An 18,557-nucleotide genomic window follows, 5' to 3' on the forward strand; every position below is an offset into this window, starting at 1 on the left:
TTTTAATTTATTACTCCTGCTGAAGGTTAGGATTTTGATATCAAGGAATTAAAAAAAAGAAACTACAATAGGCTAAAATTTGAATCATTGTACAGTCCTGTACAAGAGTCTTGAGCCATTCATTACAATTTGCTAGGAAAGTGGTGCAGTTATTTATTGAAACATGTAAACATACATGGAAGTACAATGCGGTATATGAGGCATAAACTGTTTGGGCAATTCTTATGAGCTTGAAAATCAATATATGCTATGACCACCTTTTTACTACAATACAGTCTAAACCAGGGATGGGCAATCTCAGTCCACGAGGGCCGGTGTCCTTGCAGGTTTTAGATGTGTCCTCGAACCAACACAGCTGATTTAAATGGCTAAATTAGCTCCTCAACATGTCCTGAAGTTCTCCAGAGGCCTGGTAACGAACTAATCGTGTGATTCAGGTGTGTTGACCCAAGGTGAGATCTAAAACCTGCAGGGACACCAGCCCTCGTGGACTGAGATTGCCCACCCCTGGTCTAAACTCTTAAAGAAATTACAAGAAAGCTTCCCTAAGTAGTTTTCAGGAATAGTTCTTCAGGCTTCTTCACAGCTCTTCTTTGGCTGTTGTTGGCTACCTTTTGCTCCTTTCTCTCTCAAAATGGTCCTACACTGCTTCAATAATGTTGAAGTCTGGACCCTGGGGAGGCCAATCCATGACTGATAGAAAAAACACACAGTGGAGCACTTTTATTGTGATTCTGAAAAATAAAGTCATTGCCAATCATTGTCATTGACAATACTTTTTTGTCCTCCACTTATCTAGTTTCCTCACTTTTTTCAAGGACACACTGCACACCATGCCAACATATGCCAAGTTTTGGGTAATAGCACATAGCATCTCTTTGGGAATCATCTTGTTGGTTTAAAAATAAGTGGAAAGAAAAATGCTATTTTATGCCTCGCAAACTGTTTTATCTTTGGCTTTTTTAAGGTTCAACTAAAGTGTTTGTGTTACAGTGTGCTAGTTACAAAATGCATGAAAAGATTTGCATTTGGTTTTTTACAAAGTCGTCTGTTATGTGTAGACAACACTGGTCCATCGGTGCGTTGTTTTATGTGTGAACGATTCAGAGGTCAGTATTAAGAGGCTTAACAAATGAAAAAATACATTCCTCTGAAGATGGCCAGGTACATCGAGTGGACTAAAGATGACTGAAAAAGCAGCCAATGTCCAAACTTTGAAAGCGCTTCAGAAAGTCTGAAGAACTGCTCCTTGAAAACAAAATATAAAAATATATATAAATTAGGGCTGAACCCAACACTTGCACAGTATTTAACTTCAACACGTAATTCATCAGTATTACAATTTCCTATAATTGGGACAACCTTTAAAATAGCAGCATTACATATGAAAGATTTTGCAAGAAAATTTGACAAAATTTAAAGAAATAGCAGGTGACTCAAGATTTTTGCACGGTAATGTAAAAATGAGCAACAAATGCCGTATCACATAAAGCAGAATTTATATTTATAGAGAAAAATGTAACACTGGTGACGGAGAGGGTCAAACAAATTTTATGTGTCAGACCGCAAATGTAAAACAGCTATATTTGCTGTGTAATTTAATGAGTAAACAATAGTGTATAATATTTGTCATCATTACTACAAAGACAAATATAGAGTGTAGACCCAGGACAAAAAAAGCATGCAAATATATCAGATTTGGATACAGCAAAGCAAATACAGAGTCGAGTGTACATGCAGAGCGAGGAGCACAGCTCCATCGCTGTTCTCGTTGGGCTGTTTAGACAGAAACAATTGCACAGTCCTGATGGCTGTTGGCTCTAAAGTGAACATAAAACTCTGCATGTTGCACCTTAGGGGGATGAGGGGGAGGCTGAAGGTAGCTGCATCAGCTGTTGTACTGAGGTGAGGTGGGAGGTGTATTTTTTTTAGCCTCATTTGGTGTATATGTCTCATCAAAACACAGAGATACAATGGGTGGTGTGGTGCTTGGACTGAAGTACGTGACAGTTCACTCTTTTGTTGCTCGTACAGCAGCTGTGTACTGTCAGTTCATACCGGTGTGTAGCTGATGTGAAACCGCATTGTAACAGAAGCCTGTTTCTACATCTCAAAGTCAAACGCCAGGTTTCTTCTGAACATCTGTGGAGTCTTGTGTAAATGAAGTAGCAGTTTAACAGTAAAGTTGACCTCATGGGAAAAGATTTTTAAAAATTTTAAATGTTCTGATTGTGTAAACAGACCAACAGTGACAGCATATGCTTTGTGTCTGCACTTGTATGGTTACGAGACTCCTGCAGAGGTCATGGAGACAATCTACAAAAAAGAGCTTTGAAGCATTTGGTATCTGGACTTTAAGGCAAACACAGTTATTTTCAAAGTGTGACCAGGTCGATTTAGAGCCTCACTGTGCACCCTTACACTTAAATCTATCCAAGCAGCAAATAAAAACACAACCCGAGTGTTAAAATAATAGCAAACAAAGTGCAAAATGCATTAGTCACAGATGGGGTTTTAAACTGTACTCTGTAAAAGAATGGCGAATGACTTACACTGCCCCCATGTCCTGCCTCTTAAATGCAGACCTAGGTTGCTGGAGCTGGAAAGAGTACACTATGATCGTAAATAAAAAGAGACACATTTGGAACCTGCCCTCAGACTGAAGCAACAATTGTTCAAAGAAAAGAAAATTTATGCCCATAACCACAAAATCAATCGATAAATATTTTGATTATTTCATAAACTTCATTCGAATAATTTTATTTGCTTCTCACCCGTAGAACAGACCTGATCGAGGATTTCTCAGAGTTTTCACTGAGCCACTTTCTACAGAGGACAATGGCGCCATTCATGCTTGAATAGAAAGTGGTGCCACAAATGCAAAGCCTCTATACGCCTCCTCCTCCTCACACATTCAAAATAACACAGGCGTCATATAAGAACTCCTGGAGGTGGCATGATGCAGAGTAGATAACTAGACCATTAGATAACCATACCGCATTGAAGCATCACACCACAAAAAACGGTCCAGGACTCTACATGAGGAAAATAAAGAGCAGCCTTATATATTAACAAGCCTGTCAGCGTGGCCTTAGTGTCCTCCACTTCAGTACCTCTGAGTGGGCATGCTTACATTTCCCCTCAGTCATACATATTCATTATAATTTTCTTGAGTGAGACTTTCCCTTCTTAGGAAACCCCTTATTTAGACTGTGTGAAGTCTTTACTGTAAAAAGGGAATTGAATAATCAAGCTCACCCAGGCAGCGAGAGAACGGCTCTTTACAGGATAACTTGAAGCAAATCAAATTAGAAATGTAGTAAATATGTGGTTTAAAAATGGCATTTGGGCAATCTGAAATGCCTGGCAGATAAATGATTCCATAAATATAGCCATTACAGCACAATGCCAGAAACATCAATAGCTTTTTTTAATTATTATTATCTTATGTTGGGCTTTTTTTTTTTTTCAGTCCATCTAGGAGGAAGAACCAGACCTATAAAGTATTGTTCTGTAGTGTGGAATACAAGCGTATTGCCTTGTTTTAGAGAGGCAGAGGTAATGCTGTAAACATCGCTTGTTTACGGAGTTTTGATCATTTTTCCAACCACTCTTAGGTGCATCTATCAGCTTTGCCGTTTTAAGAACAGCACAGCGCAGGTTTGCAGACTTGAAATGGCCCCAATTCCAAAAATCCAAAATACTACACTTGACGTTTTACTTCGCTACATCTTCTCATCTTTTTCCTTCTTCCATACAATCCTTTGATCTTTCACTTCTATCTTATAAGCCTGACAGAGAAGAGTTAGGATACAGCTGTGTATCAACAGCAGAGCACACAAGGACACTACACAAGGTATGTAACACAACACCCCCTCTAAAACCCTTCGTCACCCTCAAACCCCCCGTTTCCATTTCCTCCTGTGTCTCTCTCAGAGTTTCCACCTCTGTTTCCTTGCCCGTGATTCCAGGTTCCCAGTACCGCCACAGAAAGCTGACCACCGCCACCACGCCAGCTATGCGTCCTGTTTCTGACACATGCCAACTTAGCCTGCTGCACTAGTCAGCTGAACACAGATCCAGTTTCCCCTTCTTAATACCCCTAACAAGCCTTTTCCCTCAGCAGCAAAGTGTCAAGCCTATCAAAGTCACCTAACGGGATGACTCTGCCTTCCACACACAGCAACACAAAAACAAAGGGAAAGTACGAGCACTAACTAAGATACACGCTCTCATTTTTTGCCATTTCTCCTCATTTGCAAGATATAAGATGCAAACAGATACCGACTAACAGTCACAAGATGGATACCTAATTATATTTGCATGGTTTGTTTTCATCACTTTCTCAGCGGGATGGTGAGAAGTATGAAGGAAGACATATGGTTTGATGCCATTTCTTACACCAGGATCCATGAGCACAACTAAATGACAGAATCCTTGACAGCTAATACTGGTGTAGAAAATGTATTTCTATTAACAGGATACGAACCACAGGCTTTCAAGGTGGCTGTAATTAAACCGTCTCAGCTAACTATAGAACATTCTACAATCTTCCTCTTATTTCTAAAATCCTTGAAAGAGTGGAAACAGTAAACAGATTATTTGCAGAGGAATGGCATATTTGAAGAGTTTCAGTCAAGATTTAAAGTACATGGTAGCATAGAAACAGCACTAGTGAAGGTTAGAAATGATCTGATTGCCTTTGACAGTGAACTCATCTCTATGCTCGTGTTGCTAAACCTCAGTGTAGGATTCAATACAGCTGATCATATCATTTTAATACAGAGACTAGAATGCATTATAGGTATTAGAGGAACTACACTATAATGGTTTGAATCATATCTATCTGGTAGACAGCAATTTGTTTATGTAAAAAACAAAAAGTTAGTCATGGAGTTCCACAGGGTTCTGTACTGGGACCAATACTATTTAAATTATAAAACACTGCTTTATTTATTTCTCTATAAAGCCAGTTGTTTTAACACCTGTTAAACAACAGGTATGTCTTAAAGACAAACATCTGGATGAGCTCCAATTGTCTTCTCAAGTCAGACATAACTGGTTATTATATTTGGAACTAAACATCTTAGAAACATGGCGTTTCACGTATCGTGGATGGCAGTAACCTCCAGTAACAGTGTGAGGAATCTGAGTCATTTTTGATCAGAATATGTTATTCAATGTTCACATTAAACAAATATTTAAAAATGCTTCCTTTCACCATCACAATAGCTCTAAAATTAGAAATATCCTGTCTTGAGGTGATGCTGAAAACCTATTTCATGCATTTGTTACTTCTAAGGTAAACCACTGTTATTCACTATTATCAGATTATTCTAAAAATTGCCTGAAAAGCCTTCAGTTAATCCAAAGCACTGTCGTTAGAGTACTGACAGCAACTACAAAGAGAGCATATTTTTCCACATATTGACTTCTCTCCATTGGCTCCCTGTTAAATGCAGAATCAAATTTAAACTCCTTCTCTCCACATACAAAATTTTTAAGAATCAGACCCCATCATATTTTAAAGACCTCATAGCAGTATATTATCCTAATGGAGCACACCGCTCTCAGACTGCTGGCTTGCTTGTGATTCCTAAAGTAGAATGGGAGGTAGAGCCGTCAGCTTTCAGGTCCCTCTTCTGCGGAACCAGCTCCAAGTTTGGACTTGGGAGACAGACACCTTTTAAGATTAGGATTAAAACTTTCCTTTTTGATAAAGCACATATTTAAGGCTGGATCAGTTGTCTTTGAGACATCCTATAGATATGCTGTAATAGGTTCCAACTCCTGTGAGACACTGAGCATTGATTTATTTACCACTGACGCATATCATTACATTTTTGTCCTCTCTCTCCCTTAGAGCAGATAGGAGTAAAACACACTTTTCTCTTCCTGAGCCTGGTTCCACAAGTGAGATCTTCCTGTTAAAAGGGAGTTCTTCCTTCCCACCCCCGTAAAGCCCTTGCTCATCAGACATTTGATTATTGGAATTTGCTTCCAAATAAATAGAAACCCAACAGTATTGTGATTGTGATTTGGCTCTATATTTAAAAAAAATAAATAAACATTAATTGAATTTAAGGGTGCAGCTCTTTATGTCCCATTTTATACCAGTACTTATAAGAAAGAGATACAGGCAGGAAAGGGTCAAGTCCACCAAAAACACATGATAGCAGAGCAGTGGGAGTGAGAAGGGTCATTCATTTGAATATCAAGGACAAAGGATATCACTCTCACTCTCTGTTCTTTCTGTCTATCAACACAAAAACATCCTCTTTCCCCCCAAATTCTATAAAACCGCTGAAGACAGATCGGCAGCATGACTGCACTTGCTTTCTTGTATTTGTTCTTTGGATTAATATTAACATATCTCCCATGGCAAGTAAGCATCGTAAAATAAAACACTGTAAGCTGTGTTTTGCACACTCTGCGAATTACTTTTAAAACACCCCTCTGTTCAGGGGACCACTTGGACTATACACAAGTGTGTGAGTCACGTATGAAGCTGCCTTTAATACAAATGTGAATCAGCCATGATTCATCTACCCCCAGCAAAGTAATGGGCAGTCACCCTTATTATACCGTTTCTATATTAGTCCTGCAGACAGGTTACCTTCATCATGCCACGAAAATATTTGATGTGCAGCATAAACACCTAGTGTAAACATTTAGGAGGATAAATGCAGGGGGGAAAGGATCCAAAATTGAAGAGGGCACGCTATCTCAATCTTAATGTCCATGAGAAGTCCCAGTGGACTTCATTAGGAGTGCAGGATCATATGCGTGGTTACATAAAACTAGTGCATGCCATGTGAAATCCACACTTTCACCTGAGAACTTAGCAGCTGACATGGCATGAGGATACTTTTGTGTTTTGCTAAAGCTAAATAAAATGAAGGAACTGCTCTCCTCTCATCCCACCCATAGCTGTCATGCAACATCACCCCCTTCATTCAGGAGTGGGAGGTAGTAAACAGCCAAAGGACAATAACAATCATGCTGAATTCATTCTAAAGGCGCTTCAATCGGCACAGCACTCCGGGGTGTGCAGAAGATGTACATAAAAAGGAAACCATCAGATTCAGCCAAGGGAAATGCAGCTTGCGTTATGAAAGCCATTATAGAACAAGAAGTCAGGTCAGTGCCATAGAAATACACAAGGATGTGTATAGCATGTGCATCAGTGATTATGTACGAGCAAATTCAGAAAGAAAGACTGTTGATGGGCCAGCAGACATACCTTGTGTTTAATGTTGCAGTGACAGCAAACAGTCCACAGATATTTGAGGGTCCTCCATAGCAGAATGATGAAGAGACCCCCAAAAAACGTCACCATGGAGGAGGCGAGGAATGCCCACCACATGCGCTGGCCATTATTGTCGCAGGGCACCTCGGACGAGTACGGGATGACAACGTCTGCCATCCTCGATATTAAGATCGAAGAGTCCGGATTTATGTTATTATTGATATTGCTTGTCCTCATAGAGCTGTCGCTTCCATGGGGAACCGTGCCATCTGCCTCAGCTAGCATTTAGGAGCCTTGGAGAGCCTGTGCCAGCGTCCCCAGCCCCACTCACCAGCCATATTGCTTGGGAAAAATAAAAACAAATCTCCCTCTTTGCTGTAGATTATGTTAACCCACCCGATAAAGTCTCTTTCTGTTTTTCACAAGCCTGTGAATTGTTTGTTCGTGACAGAAGGAGACACGGCACACGCGAACCTATCCAAAACAGCGGGTCGGTGGCCTTTGGCGAGAGGCATTTAAATCCGCAATAATGACGAGTCTTAGGCGCTTCTCCTTCCAAGGGGGTTCTCTGGCTCTTTCACGCAATATGCCATGGCAGAGACGGCATCGTTTGCAGCCGTCGAGGCTGCCACTGATATTTCGGTTAATGTAAACACAGCGCCGGGGAAAATTGTTGCAGCCCAATCTCAGCGAGTCGACCTCTAGCCGTCTTCCATTCAGGTATCCTGTCGATTCACAGGCGGAGAATCGATTTCATTTTCTTGAAGCGTCAATCGAATGTGAGAGGACTGGAAAAGAAAAAAAAAGGTTGGAAAAGCTGGGGAGAAAGTGCACATGAATCTAATTTAATTCTAGAGGTGTGTAGCTGTCACTGCAGAGAACAAGACTGTTTTCTTGCGGGCGTTTTCGTTGTCAATTCTGCGTAAAAGGGCTGGCGCTCGGGTGGTTATCGCTGTCTCCATTCGGTCCCCTGCAGCCCTGGCACGGAGCGGCCAGCTGAGAGCGCCTGTCAGATCCGCTCCAGAGGAGAGCGGGGAGATTTACAGGTAGGAGGGCGGAGCGAAGCGCTAATAATAAAGACGGACAGAGGGCAGAAATACCGTTTATTCCAAGTACCGACCGGAGTCCGCTGCTCGGACGTATAAAGAAGAAGTGGGCTACAGTTGCGCCTTTGCGTCTTTATTGCACGCCAGTGACGCACGTCGCAAAACAAGCAGGGATTTTAACAAAGGGACTGTGTTGATCAGCCACAAACTTCAGTATCCTGATTAACATAAAAAAAAACCGCTAACCACTCCCACCCCATCCCCACTGGGTTCTTATACAAGGCAGCATAAAACAGCCTGTATGGATATTATTGTAATGAGTGTTCATTAAGGATAGTGCTCCTTTTTCAATTACTGAGTCTGTGGATTTTCATCTATGCATGGTTCCCATTTAAAAAACTGAACTTGGGCCACAGGATAAATGCCCCTCCCAGTTACTGTAATATGCTTAGGCTTTTAGCTCACATATTGGGTCAAAAACAGGTGTGGATTGGTGATGACGGCAAGCTATGACTAGCAGTAGTTTATGGCTGCCCTCAAGTAACCAGCCAGAGCAAAGGATATGTGGATACAGCTGGCTTAGGGCCCTGAATAACCACTGACCCCTCTAATGAGCAGCAGACAGGCAGGTGCACACAGCCACCTGTGTCACAAGGCTCCAGACTTCTTAGAGATCGTTTGCAATGAAGTCCCATCAAAATGTCTTTCATAATACTTAACTTTAGCTGACAGCTCAGCCAAAGGTTTCTTCTGGACTGCGATGATTGCAATGCCCGGATTAGCAAAGATCAAGGAAAGGAATATTAACAAGTGTTGCTCTAAGCCAGTCGTTTTAGGGAATGAGTTTCACCATACAAATCCCATGAAGCCTGGTGGTATGAGACCTAATGTCAAGCACAGATTGTTTGAAAAGGTAAACATGCCGATGCATGTGAAGAAGACGTGTGGTAAACTGGAAATATCAGTGTTTCAAAAACAAAAGCACCTTTAAATGCTACAAATCTGTTAAACTGGTGTAAAACACTGAAGACAAAGCTGTCTGTAAATGACAGCACTGCAGAGTTATGACTGTCTGCAGAAGCGCCTTGCAGAACAACACTTTACCCACCTTTGGTTCACATATTTAATAAGAGTAAAAGAAAAAGAGTAGCAACCTCCAAGTTTTTTTGTTGTTGTTGTTTTTTCTTAATCTTGTGATTTCCTATTTCCTTCCTTTATTTACACCAAGTTTGGTGAGAATCAGACAGGACAAATGTTAAAGCACACCTTTATTCAAGCAAGATTTGATCAGCAAGTCCTCAGCCTGGGACACAACTGTTCAAGTACAGGCATTAATCCACAGCTCTGAAGTCGTCCTCCTGCTGGTAAAACAGTGAACTGTCCCATTAAAGGCAAATGATGCTGCCCCACATTAGGTCTGCCATCATGATGCACTGCCAGGAAGCAAAAATGTTGCTTGAACTCAGGGTAGACTGGTGAAATGATAATAACTTTTAATAAGATTTCAAATGCCTTCAGATGAAAATATGTATTAATGCTCATTTTATAATACCTGGTTGTCAAATCTCATGAAAAAAAAGAAAGCACCCATAGCACATGTCCCATAATAAATAGTGCTGAGGGTTATACTGTTAGAGGGAGCTTCAACTGGTCTTTCCTGATGAAAGGCCAGCTGTTAGGTGAGTGGTTCCTGTGGGCCAGCAGAACTTTCACTCAAGGATGACGAGGTGGACAGACGATGGGATTGGCTTTAAAGCAGTCAGGTGGTAATCTGCAGGACATTTTGGAGATGCTGAAGTCAACATGCCGGAGAACCAAAAGACGGCCAATCGAACAAATCTGTCCCACCGAGTGTAAAACATGCCATCTCACTTCAACAACGAGATGTGACGTGAGCCTGGAAAGGCCACGGATCACCAGTGCGGACTACAAAGATCCTTCGCTGTCAGACTTCAGACTTATCGTGTTCAGTTGAGCTGTCAGCAGCTGTCTTGAAACAGACACCCCAACAGGAAGGTTGGAGACCATACTCCTTTCTAAAACAGGCACGAGGAGACTTGGAGGACATAAAGATCTTGGGCACCGCATAGTAGAGCTGCACATAAAAGTCTATCAGATTTAGGGAGTAATTTGAGGCCAACATCTCGAACAACATTCTCCGGAGAGCATTTTCACTGCCATGTTTATTCTCACCATTGTACAACTACAGCACATGGCCTGATATCAGAATCAGAATACTTTATTAATCCCCAGGAAAATTATATTGCTGATTATGCAGAATCAGTGCTGGATGTTTTTGAGACACTGGGCGCTCTCTTGCCTCAAGGAATCCAACAGGCAGCTGTAGGGTGGTCACTCGCTGTGATATTATTGGTTAGAGGGCCACATGAACCCGGATGAAGAGCTCAGAGGTATCAGACTACAGTAGCTGCAGAATTCCAGCTGCATGGAACATGATTCTCATATCTTATATAGATCTGGACTATTTGTTCATTTTTGTAAGGAACACCTTGTTTTCCAAGCAAAACTCTTGTTTGTGTTAAAGAAATGATAGTGAAGTCTTGGTACTTGTCTTTAATGGAAATCTGATTGATTTTTTAAAAATCCAACATGAAAGAAAAGATGCTGGTAGAATGTAAGAATTCAGTGCCAGATTGGCCAGCATAAACATCAAGATTACACGGGTCAGTCACAATCAGATGGCAACACTGGGCTTAACAGTGTAACACAATGCTAATTACAATAAATAATATTATTTTATACTAGCTGGTGTTCATAATATACCCAGTGATAAAGTTCAATTCTATACAAATATCAGCGCTCCAAATTATGATGTAACACACTTATGTCCAAAAGAAGGTGAGATCTTTGTAGTAATCTAAGAAAAATCACTTTTAGCAGTTTGATTCATCGTGTAGTGATTTACACATTCACAAAAGATCCACAGTTTGATCCCAGGGAGACACAAATCCCATTGGATTGTGTCAAAAAAGTAGCCTAGAAGTCTGATGTAGCTCTAAAGATCTCTGAACCGTTTTAATCAGGTAGTCGTATTAAGTGCCTCATGTTTCTGTATTTGATAAACAACCAGTTTCTCAAATTTAGGAGAAAAAAAAATATTGGTGGATATAATGGAGCTGCCTTTACAAATGACTTGGATCAAACCAATTTGCATGACTTGTCTCATGCTGCTCATACTGCTGCTTTTACGCCACTGAAATGACGCTGAATTGTATACTTTTCTTAAGTTCCAGGCAGATATTTTCCAATTGCCTTTTCTCATCTCTGAAACCATTTCATCTGCTAATTTCAGTAAAACAAGATCCCTTTTGTCTTTAAACATCTCTGTAGGACATGGCTGCATTTTTAGTGGCGCATTTGCTCTCAGCTCTCCTTTAAACCATGATCCAAAACATGAAGATGAGACTGAGAAGCATGCTGAAAATCGTACATGTTGTACCAACAGATTTTCTTTGATACTTCCCAAACATAAATAGTCATTTAACCAAAAAAAAAAAAAAAGACTCAATGAGCCCATGTTGTGATACAGAAAATGAGCTTTATTCTCATGTTAATGTCTTAACATACAAATCACATTCTTTTTAATAAAAGAAAAATTCAATCAGTACCTGGCATCTACACTCTTTCTCTACAAGTACAACCACTTCACGTTGTGTCCTGCTCTCTAAACATACGCTACCTACTCATAAAAATAGTAACATTACAGTTTGCTTCTGTTTACTCCTTTAGCCCAATAGTCAAACACGTGGACCTTTTTGTTTTGTTCGAAAAACTGTGCAAGAGTAGATCCCTTTTTAATATTTCAAATAAGAAGTGATCCTTTCCCCCTAATTACGAATAAAAAGGCCATCAATGAAATGTAAGGAACTGATGTGATACATAAAAACATGAATTAGCCACAACAAAAATTAGAGTACCTATTCATAATCTGCTGGAAACCTAAGAACAGTGACATGTTTAAGGTTCACAGAAAAAACAAGTGCAAAACAGAAATAAAGGATAAAGTTGACTTAGTGGATTTTGGCACAACAAGATACAGGATATGGTGTGATGGAAGGGCAGAATATCTGTAGTCAATATTTTTTGCTTCTTGAATAACAAAAAAAAAAATTAAATAACAATGAAAAGTCAGTAACATTTAAACGGATCAGAGGAAACTCCAATAAGACATTACCCTGCAAATTTTGCTTCATAGTGTCTCTGAATGAGTACGTAAGTGACTGGCAACGAACCACAGAGAGAAAAAAAAAAGTCTTTAAAAAGAAACATTAAAAAAGAAAAACACATGCTAATACCTGCTAAGACGTGACTTGACTGCCAGACGTTCCTAGGCATATGACCTAGTGAAAATACATGTACTATATATTTATATATATATATACTTATATATATATTTTTGCTTGTTTTTTTTCTGTATCTGCATACTGTATAAGGTATACTCTATAGTGTTGTTAAATATATGTTAAAGAGAGAATGATAGTTACACAGTGGTCTGTCTAGCCCTGGAGTGCATTCTGAGGAATTGACCCGTTGGTCGCCGCTTCGACCTACCCTCCAAACCTCGCCATTGTCATGCGCTCTACATAGTACTGGTCTCAAATCAGCCTCTGAATCATCTAGTCCACCACGGGTGAAATGATACATCGGATCCAGATTAGAAACTCAGAGAAACAAAAGAAAGAAAGAAAGAAAAGAAGAAGAAAAAAATCCTCAGCTTTCTGGCTAAGTGATCAAGGGCTGGTTTCAGATCAGGCCTTTTCTCCGAAGGCACTTCCGAAAGGCCCGTAAGCTGTCCACACACCCAGCTACTACAGAAACACAATGCATAGAGCAAACATCAATGTGTTTAGAGTTTTGATGGCCATCACTGCTGAGATGGGCTCAGTAAGACCACAGCTACATACTTCAAGAGGTTTGATACTTCTTTTCTTTTTTTTTCCTTCTTTTTTTCCTGTTTTGTGATGAAACACCACGCGAATGTGATGTCTGATCCTGGCATTACATTTCTATAGCATAGTATCAATGTGATTCAACTCATTTGAAATTGTCATTACAATTGTGTACAACAGTCTCAATGTTGCTTTTTTCCCCCCTCTCCACACTCAAACTCACACGCACACACATACACACACACACAATACAATTAGTTGTCAGTCATCATCAAATGGGTGCATAATTTCAGGGAAACCACAAATGTCATCTGGTACACGGGCGGGTCAGAGGTGGCTGAACTTCATTAGTAAGGAGGTTTGCGTACATGGGGGCGGGGCACACGCATTCAAGCAAATATTGAACACCAATAGTCAGACTCGTCTTTTGACAGTAAACGGACGCTTACATTGCAGCATCACAAATACACCACCACAAACCCTTAGGGAAGACTGAAAGAACTCTAATGTTGATATCCAGTGCTACTAACCTGCTCCCGAGTACATCACAAAATAAACGAGGTTCTGATTAGGAATCATAACAAAAGACAACATTAAAAAAAATATAGCAATAATTTACACAACTAGCTCTATGTAGTGTACCTAATGGTGTAGTGTGAAAGGGTTAATTAGTGTGCGGGGAATGGGGATGAAAGCCGAAGCTTGCTGTAATAGCTGCTCGTCTCCTCTAGGGGCAGCCGAGTGGAGTCCACAGGACTTTACTTTGTTCTTGATCAACTATAGTCATGATCTGAGTGCAAATGTACGGGAGGGTGCCGCCTTGGACAATACCTGAAAAGACAAAAATACTTTATTAAAGCCAAGCGTTTTTTTTCTGTTTGTGGGTTGTTGTTTTTTTTTTTTTAAGATAACTTGACTGAATACATACCTGTGAAGAATTTGCTGTATTCTTGTTCTATCTTCTGTGCACTTTCAAATTGCTCCTTGGAATGTTTTTGAGACACTTTGTCTCGCAGATAAATCGGATCTTTCTGTTCCCTGTGAGGGAAAAAAAAAAAAAAAAAAAAAAAATCAGGAAGGGGGCAAACACGTATTCGTGGAAAAGTGTACAAAACCATCTTTTCTACTCTTCCATTGTGTCCAATTAAGCTTTTGATAACTCAAAACATTTAATACAAACTGACACTTTCAGGTATTAAAGTCCCAATTTTAAAAATACAACAACAATGTCCAACAAACACCTACAGATATTAAGTGATAAAAGGCATACAGCACTTCAACTTGGGGGGGCGGGAGCCAGGATGTTTCACCAGCTGTTTCGGATTATGCAAGTGTGTGTTGGAGCGTGGTGCTTTTACAGATGCGCCAAAGGGTTCATGGTAGGATAGAGAGTGTGAAGGCTTATCCTGCTCCATTTATCCATCCATCCATCCATCAGCCACACAGACACACACAAAAATACCGGGACATCCCCAAGTCATGCTGTCCAAATTTGTTATAAAACAGGTTGATACTTACTTGATCTGCTTGGCGTTTTTGTAGCGGACAAAGACAACAATTGGATAAATGTGAACACTGTGGAGCCTCTCAATGGCGTGCGGGGCGATGTCGAGCAAACAGTGACAGCCCTGCATCAAAAAGACATAAAAATAACGGTAATCATCGACGACCGTTTTCACCATCAGCGATCTTGCCTTTTATTGTCCACTGTCAGAGATCAAAGAGCCACAGCTGTGATAGCTTATCTTGACCAAATGCAGACAGTCGTTTCATCTTGTCCGATAAAATCTGAAGAGAAAGAAAAGCACAGAATAATACCTTATCTGTTATTTCTTTTATAGAAGCAACCGTGGTCACATCAAAATGTCCACTCCTGCGCTTGTAGTCGATGAAGAGGCAATCTTTGACGCCCCGCTCGATGGCTTGCTGGGACGCCTTCATCACCTCTGCAAACGAGACAGAAAAAGTACGAGAGTGAAGATTCCTGCTATGAAAGAAAGTAAACACTGAAATGAGAAACTAAATGCTTGCTAAATTACACCCTAAAGCTTTCCTCCTAAAACGTTAGTTGCAGTTCACTGATGTACATGAGGTATTCATTCTCCAGATTTACAGGTCTGAAACATCTGCACGACATCACCTTACCCAGTACACATCTGCAGAACTTTCCGGGGGATTCTTTCACCAGCATCTCCTTGACAGGGTCTGTGAGAGGCCCGAGGATGAGTACTGGTCGGGGAGAGGTGCACTCCACCTTCTGGACTCGCTGGTATGCCAAGCTCACACAGTCTGAATAAAACAGGACAAGCAGGCCAATCAAAAATGCTGTTCAACTACCACTACTACAACAACACATCTAAGCCTTTGATCGCACCATCAAGGAAGGGGATGGAGTCTGTGCTGATGGTGTCCAAAGCCACCATCTCTTTGCTGTCTTTGGAGCTGCTGCGTTTGTGTTTCTGTTTCCTCCTGAAAAAGGATCTGCGGGCTGCTGCAGAAAGAGTCTTACTAGAGTCTTCCTTCATTTCCGTCACGCTGTGTCTGCGGTAAAACTCTTGGTCCATCCTACACAACAGACACAAAACAAAGATTTAATGTAAGAGAATCCAAACCAAAGGTCAGTTTGGATTCCTATTGTAGATATTAGACTGCAGTTGAGGAGTTGGTTTCCAAAACAGGATCACCTTTAATCAGAATTTAAATGTTATTGACTAATGTTCCTAATGCCAAGACAAACTAGAAGCATATTGTTTAGCACCACACCTCTGCAGTACGACAAAAATAAGATCTTGCAGTGCAATTTAAAAAAAAAATGTAAGTGATTTTAAATGTGCTTCCTAAATTGCAGCAGCATGGCAGGGATAATGGTCACAGCTGCTACAAGCTTAAAAATATGTGTAAGAAATGGGAAAAAACAAGCTCAGATTCATGGAGAATTCAAATGGAAGGTTATAATCTGATTTTTCAGAACAATAGAAGTGATGGCAAAAATTTGCCCACATACACGCTACATTGCCAAAACTATTCACTCCTCTGCTTTTACACACATATGAACTCGAGTGACATCCATTCTTAATCCATAGGACTTAATATGATGTTGGGCCACTCTCTGCAGCTGTAACACAAGGCTCAGAAGCTTTTATGGGAGTTTTTAACTGTTCTTCCAGGAGCACATTTGTGAGGTCAGACACTGATGTTGGACGAGAAGGCTGGTTTGCAGTCTCCACCTTAATTCATACTAAAGAAGTTCTGTTGGGTTCCAGTGGCAGCGTGCTGTAATCCACTGCATCCAACACTTTGCATTGCGCTTGGTGATGTAATGCTTAGATGCAGCTGCTCAGCCATAGAAACCTATTCTATGAAGCTCTCTACACATATTTGTTCTTGACCTAATTTGATGGCCACACAAAGTTCTCAAGATGGTATTTCACCAAAATCACGCAAAAGAGCCCAAGGTCCCGGGTTAATTCCTGAGTATAAATATCTGTTATAATTACCACTGACAGCAGCAACTAAATTAAATGCATTGCAATTAGATGCTTGAAGCTCGACCTTCCAACATATGTGGTTGGATAGAATTTGGGAAATCTGATGGAATGAACGACATCATTTTTCTGGAGATGAAGACCTATTTTTATTTTTTTAAACAACAGCGAGGCATTAATAGTAAAGTGTGTTCGATTTTAAATATGTGTGTGCATTTTTCCTTCCCTTCATTTATTTTTTCTTTAGATTTTTATTATTATTATTGAAGAAAAAAGGAAAACTGTCAATATTGTACTCACAACAACTGTAAATGTGACGACAGCAATGTAAATATGAATGGTGATGTACAAATTGTTTATGAATGGTGATGATAGAAATATATTGTGTATTTGCAGTTTCCACCCACATGTACTTGCTGGGGATCTGCCCCCTCTGGATCTGCTGCGCGTTCTCATCTAGCTGCCAGGCCATCCAGGTCCCAAAGATGCCCTTTGGTAAAGACTCATCCACGTACAGGATGTCATCCTTCTTAAAACTGAGGTCCCCCTCGGCCTCCCCCACCCTGTCGTAAAGTGCTCTGGTGGGAGGAAGAGACAAAGATAGATGGGGAGTTATGAAGAACGGAGCAGAACGAAAGGAGCAGAGGAGCATGAAGTTGATAAAGTGAGAAAGGAGGTGAGGAATCACACAAGATAAGTGTGAAGAGAACAAAACGAAGAATCAGTAACACATGAGCAAAAGAAAGAAAGTGTCCATTTCATTTTCAATATAAGCCTTGCTTTCCTCATACTGGAGGTTTGTAAGTCACTCCCGAGCAGCCCGTCTATGACAGCCACAGAAGCTGAGTATATTTACTGCAGATGACATCACAAGCCCACTTGCCTATATGACAAGTGACTGCAGCAGCTGCGGCAACAACGCCCAGACTGACACCCAACAATAAAAGTGACTATTATAGAACTTAATTTTCCATTCATACACCGTGAATCTCTAATGCCCTGGCAAACACTGAGAACTAAAATGGATGTGGTGTTGCATCTGGTGTGTACTGAGATCAGATAACCTAAATCTGTAGCGTGATTAGCTTCGCTGCAGTGATACAGTGGATCTGGGACATAACTGGTTAGATGAGAAAGAGTCCAGCTTGTCCAAAGGCTCTCTCGTGATGGTTCTATATTTAGCAGAAGAAAAAGAGATGAGGCTGCTGTGGGAAAATTAGCGGTCTCTTTTTAGAAACCTGGATCACAAAACTCTTACGTGACCGTATGTTTAAGGCAAGTACAAGCACATACCTAATGTAAAAGCCATCTCCTGAAATATCTTTGACCACGTTGAAGTCATCAGGCCGATGCTGCACCTTTAATGTGACCGTCTCCGCAGGCTTTAACATCTCAACATAAACCTCTTCGGCTGTCTTATTCTTCATATTCACCGAGTTGTACTGAAAGAAAGGAGAATGCGAAAAAAGGGAGGCTTATTTCTCGTTACATCACGAAAATAAAAAGGGCGAAATCTGATGAATGTTTACACTCCTGTAATCATTTCATCGGCATGTGAATGGTGCACAAGCAAACAAGATTTCCTCCGAGCTTTCAGCTGTATTAAAGCGTCGCAGTATTGATTTGTGCCATGTATGGGGGAAGAAAACAAACAGGATGCGAGTGTGACGGACAGACTGATGCTGTGCCGCCTGATGACAAAGCCGCATGGCAATTCACAACTGCAGGCTTTTTGTGGCAGAGAGCTAAAAAACAGGAGAATGGCAGGAATTGTCTTGTATGAGTTTGTGATGTTCTGGAGAAATTGCCAAGTGGGAGAGAACACAGATGAAGACGAGATCAATGAAATCAATGAAAAACAAAGACA

The 18,557-nt window shown here is 40.6% G+C and overlaps 2 protein-coding genes across 25 annotated transcripts in view; both read right to left on the reverse strand.

Annotated features, from left to right (window-relative positions):
• Positions 1-8,393, reverse strand: part of kcnma1a (potassium large conductance calcium-activated channel, subfamily M, alpha member 1a) — a 150,236-nt gene extending 141,843 nt beyond the window's left edge. For all 23 annotated transcript variants that reach the window (XM_005744753.1, XM_005744751.1, XM_005744749.1 and 20 more), the window contains exon 1: positions 7,244-8,393. In XM_005744753.1, coding sequence (XP_005744810.1) covers positions 7,244-7,534 — 291 coding nt within the window. In that variant the 5' untranslated portion in view covers positions 7,535-8,393. The remainder of the gene's footprint in view (positions 1-7,243) is intronic.
• Positions 8,394-13,245: 4,852 nt separating this feature from the next.
• The window catches only part of dlg5a (discs, large homolog 5a (Drosophila)), a 38,401-nt gene continuing 33,089 nt past the window's right edge, over positions 13,246-18,557 (reverse strand). For both annotated transcript variants that reach the window (XM_005744757.2, XM_013913768.1), the window contains 8 exons: positions 17,984-18,132; positions 17,098-17,268; positions 15,580-15,770; positions 15,351-15,494; positions 15,024-15,151; positions 14,724-14,833; positions 14,134-14,243; positions 13,246-14,036 (listed from right to left, as the gene is read on the reverse strand). In XM_005744757.2, coding sequence (XP_005744814.1) covers positions 13,933-14,036; positions 14,134-14,243; positions 14,724-14,833; positions 15,024-15,151; positions 15,351-15,494; positions 15,580-15,770; positions 17,098-17,268; positions 17,984-18,132 — 1,107 coding nt within the window. In that variant the 3' untranslated portion in view covers positions 13,246-13,932. The remainder of the gene's footprint in view (positions 14,037-14,133; positions 14,244-14,723; positions 14,834-15,023; positions 15,152-15,350; positions 15,495-15,579; positions 15,771-17,097; positions 17,269-17,983; positions 18,133-18,557) is intronic.

This window comes from Pundamilia nyererei, unplaced genomic scaffold (genome assembly GCF_000239375.1).
Source record: "Pundamilia nyererei isolate P.nyererei 1_Seehausen unplaced genomic scaffold, PunNye1.0 scaffold00149, whole genome shotgun sequence".
In the NCBI taxonomy this organism is placed as follows: Eukaryota; Metazoa; Chordata; class Actinopteri; order Cichliformes; family Cichlidae; genus Pundamilia; species Pundamilia nyererei.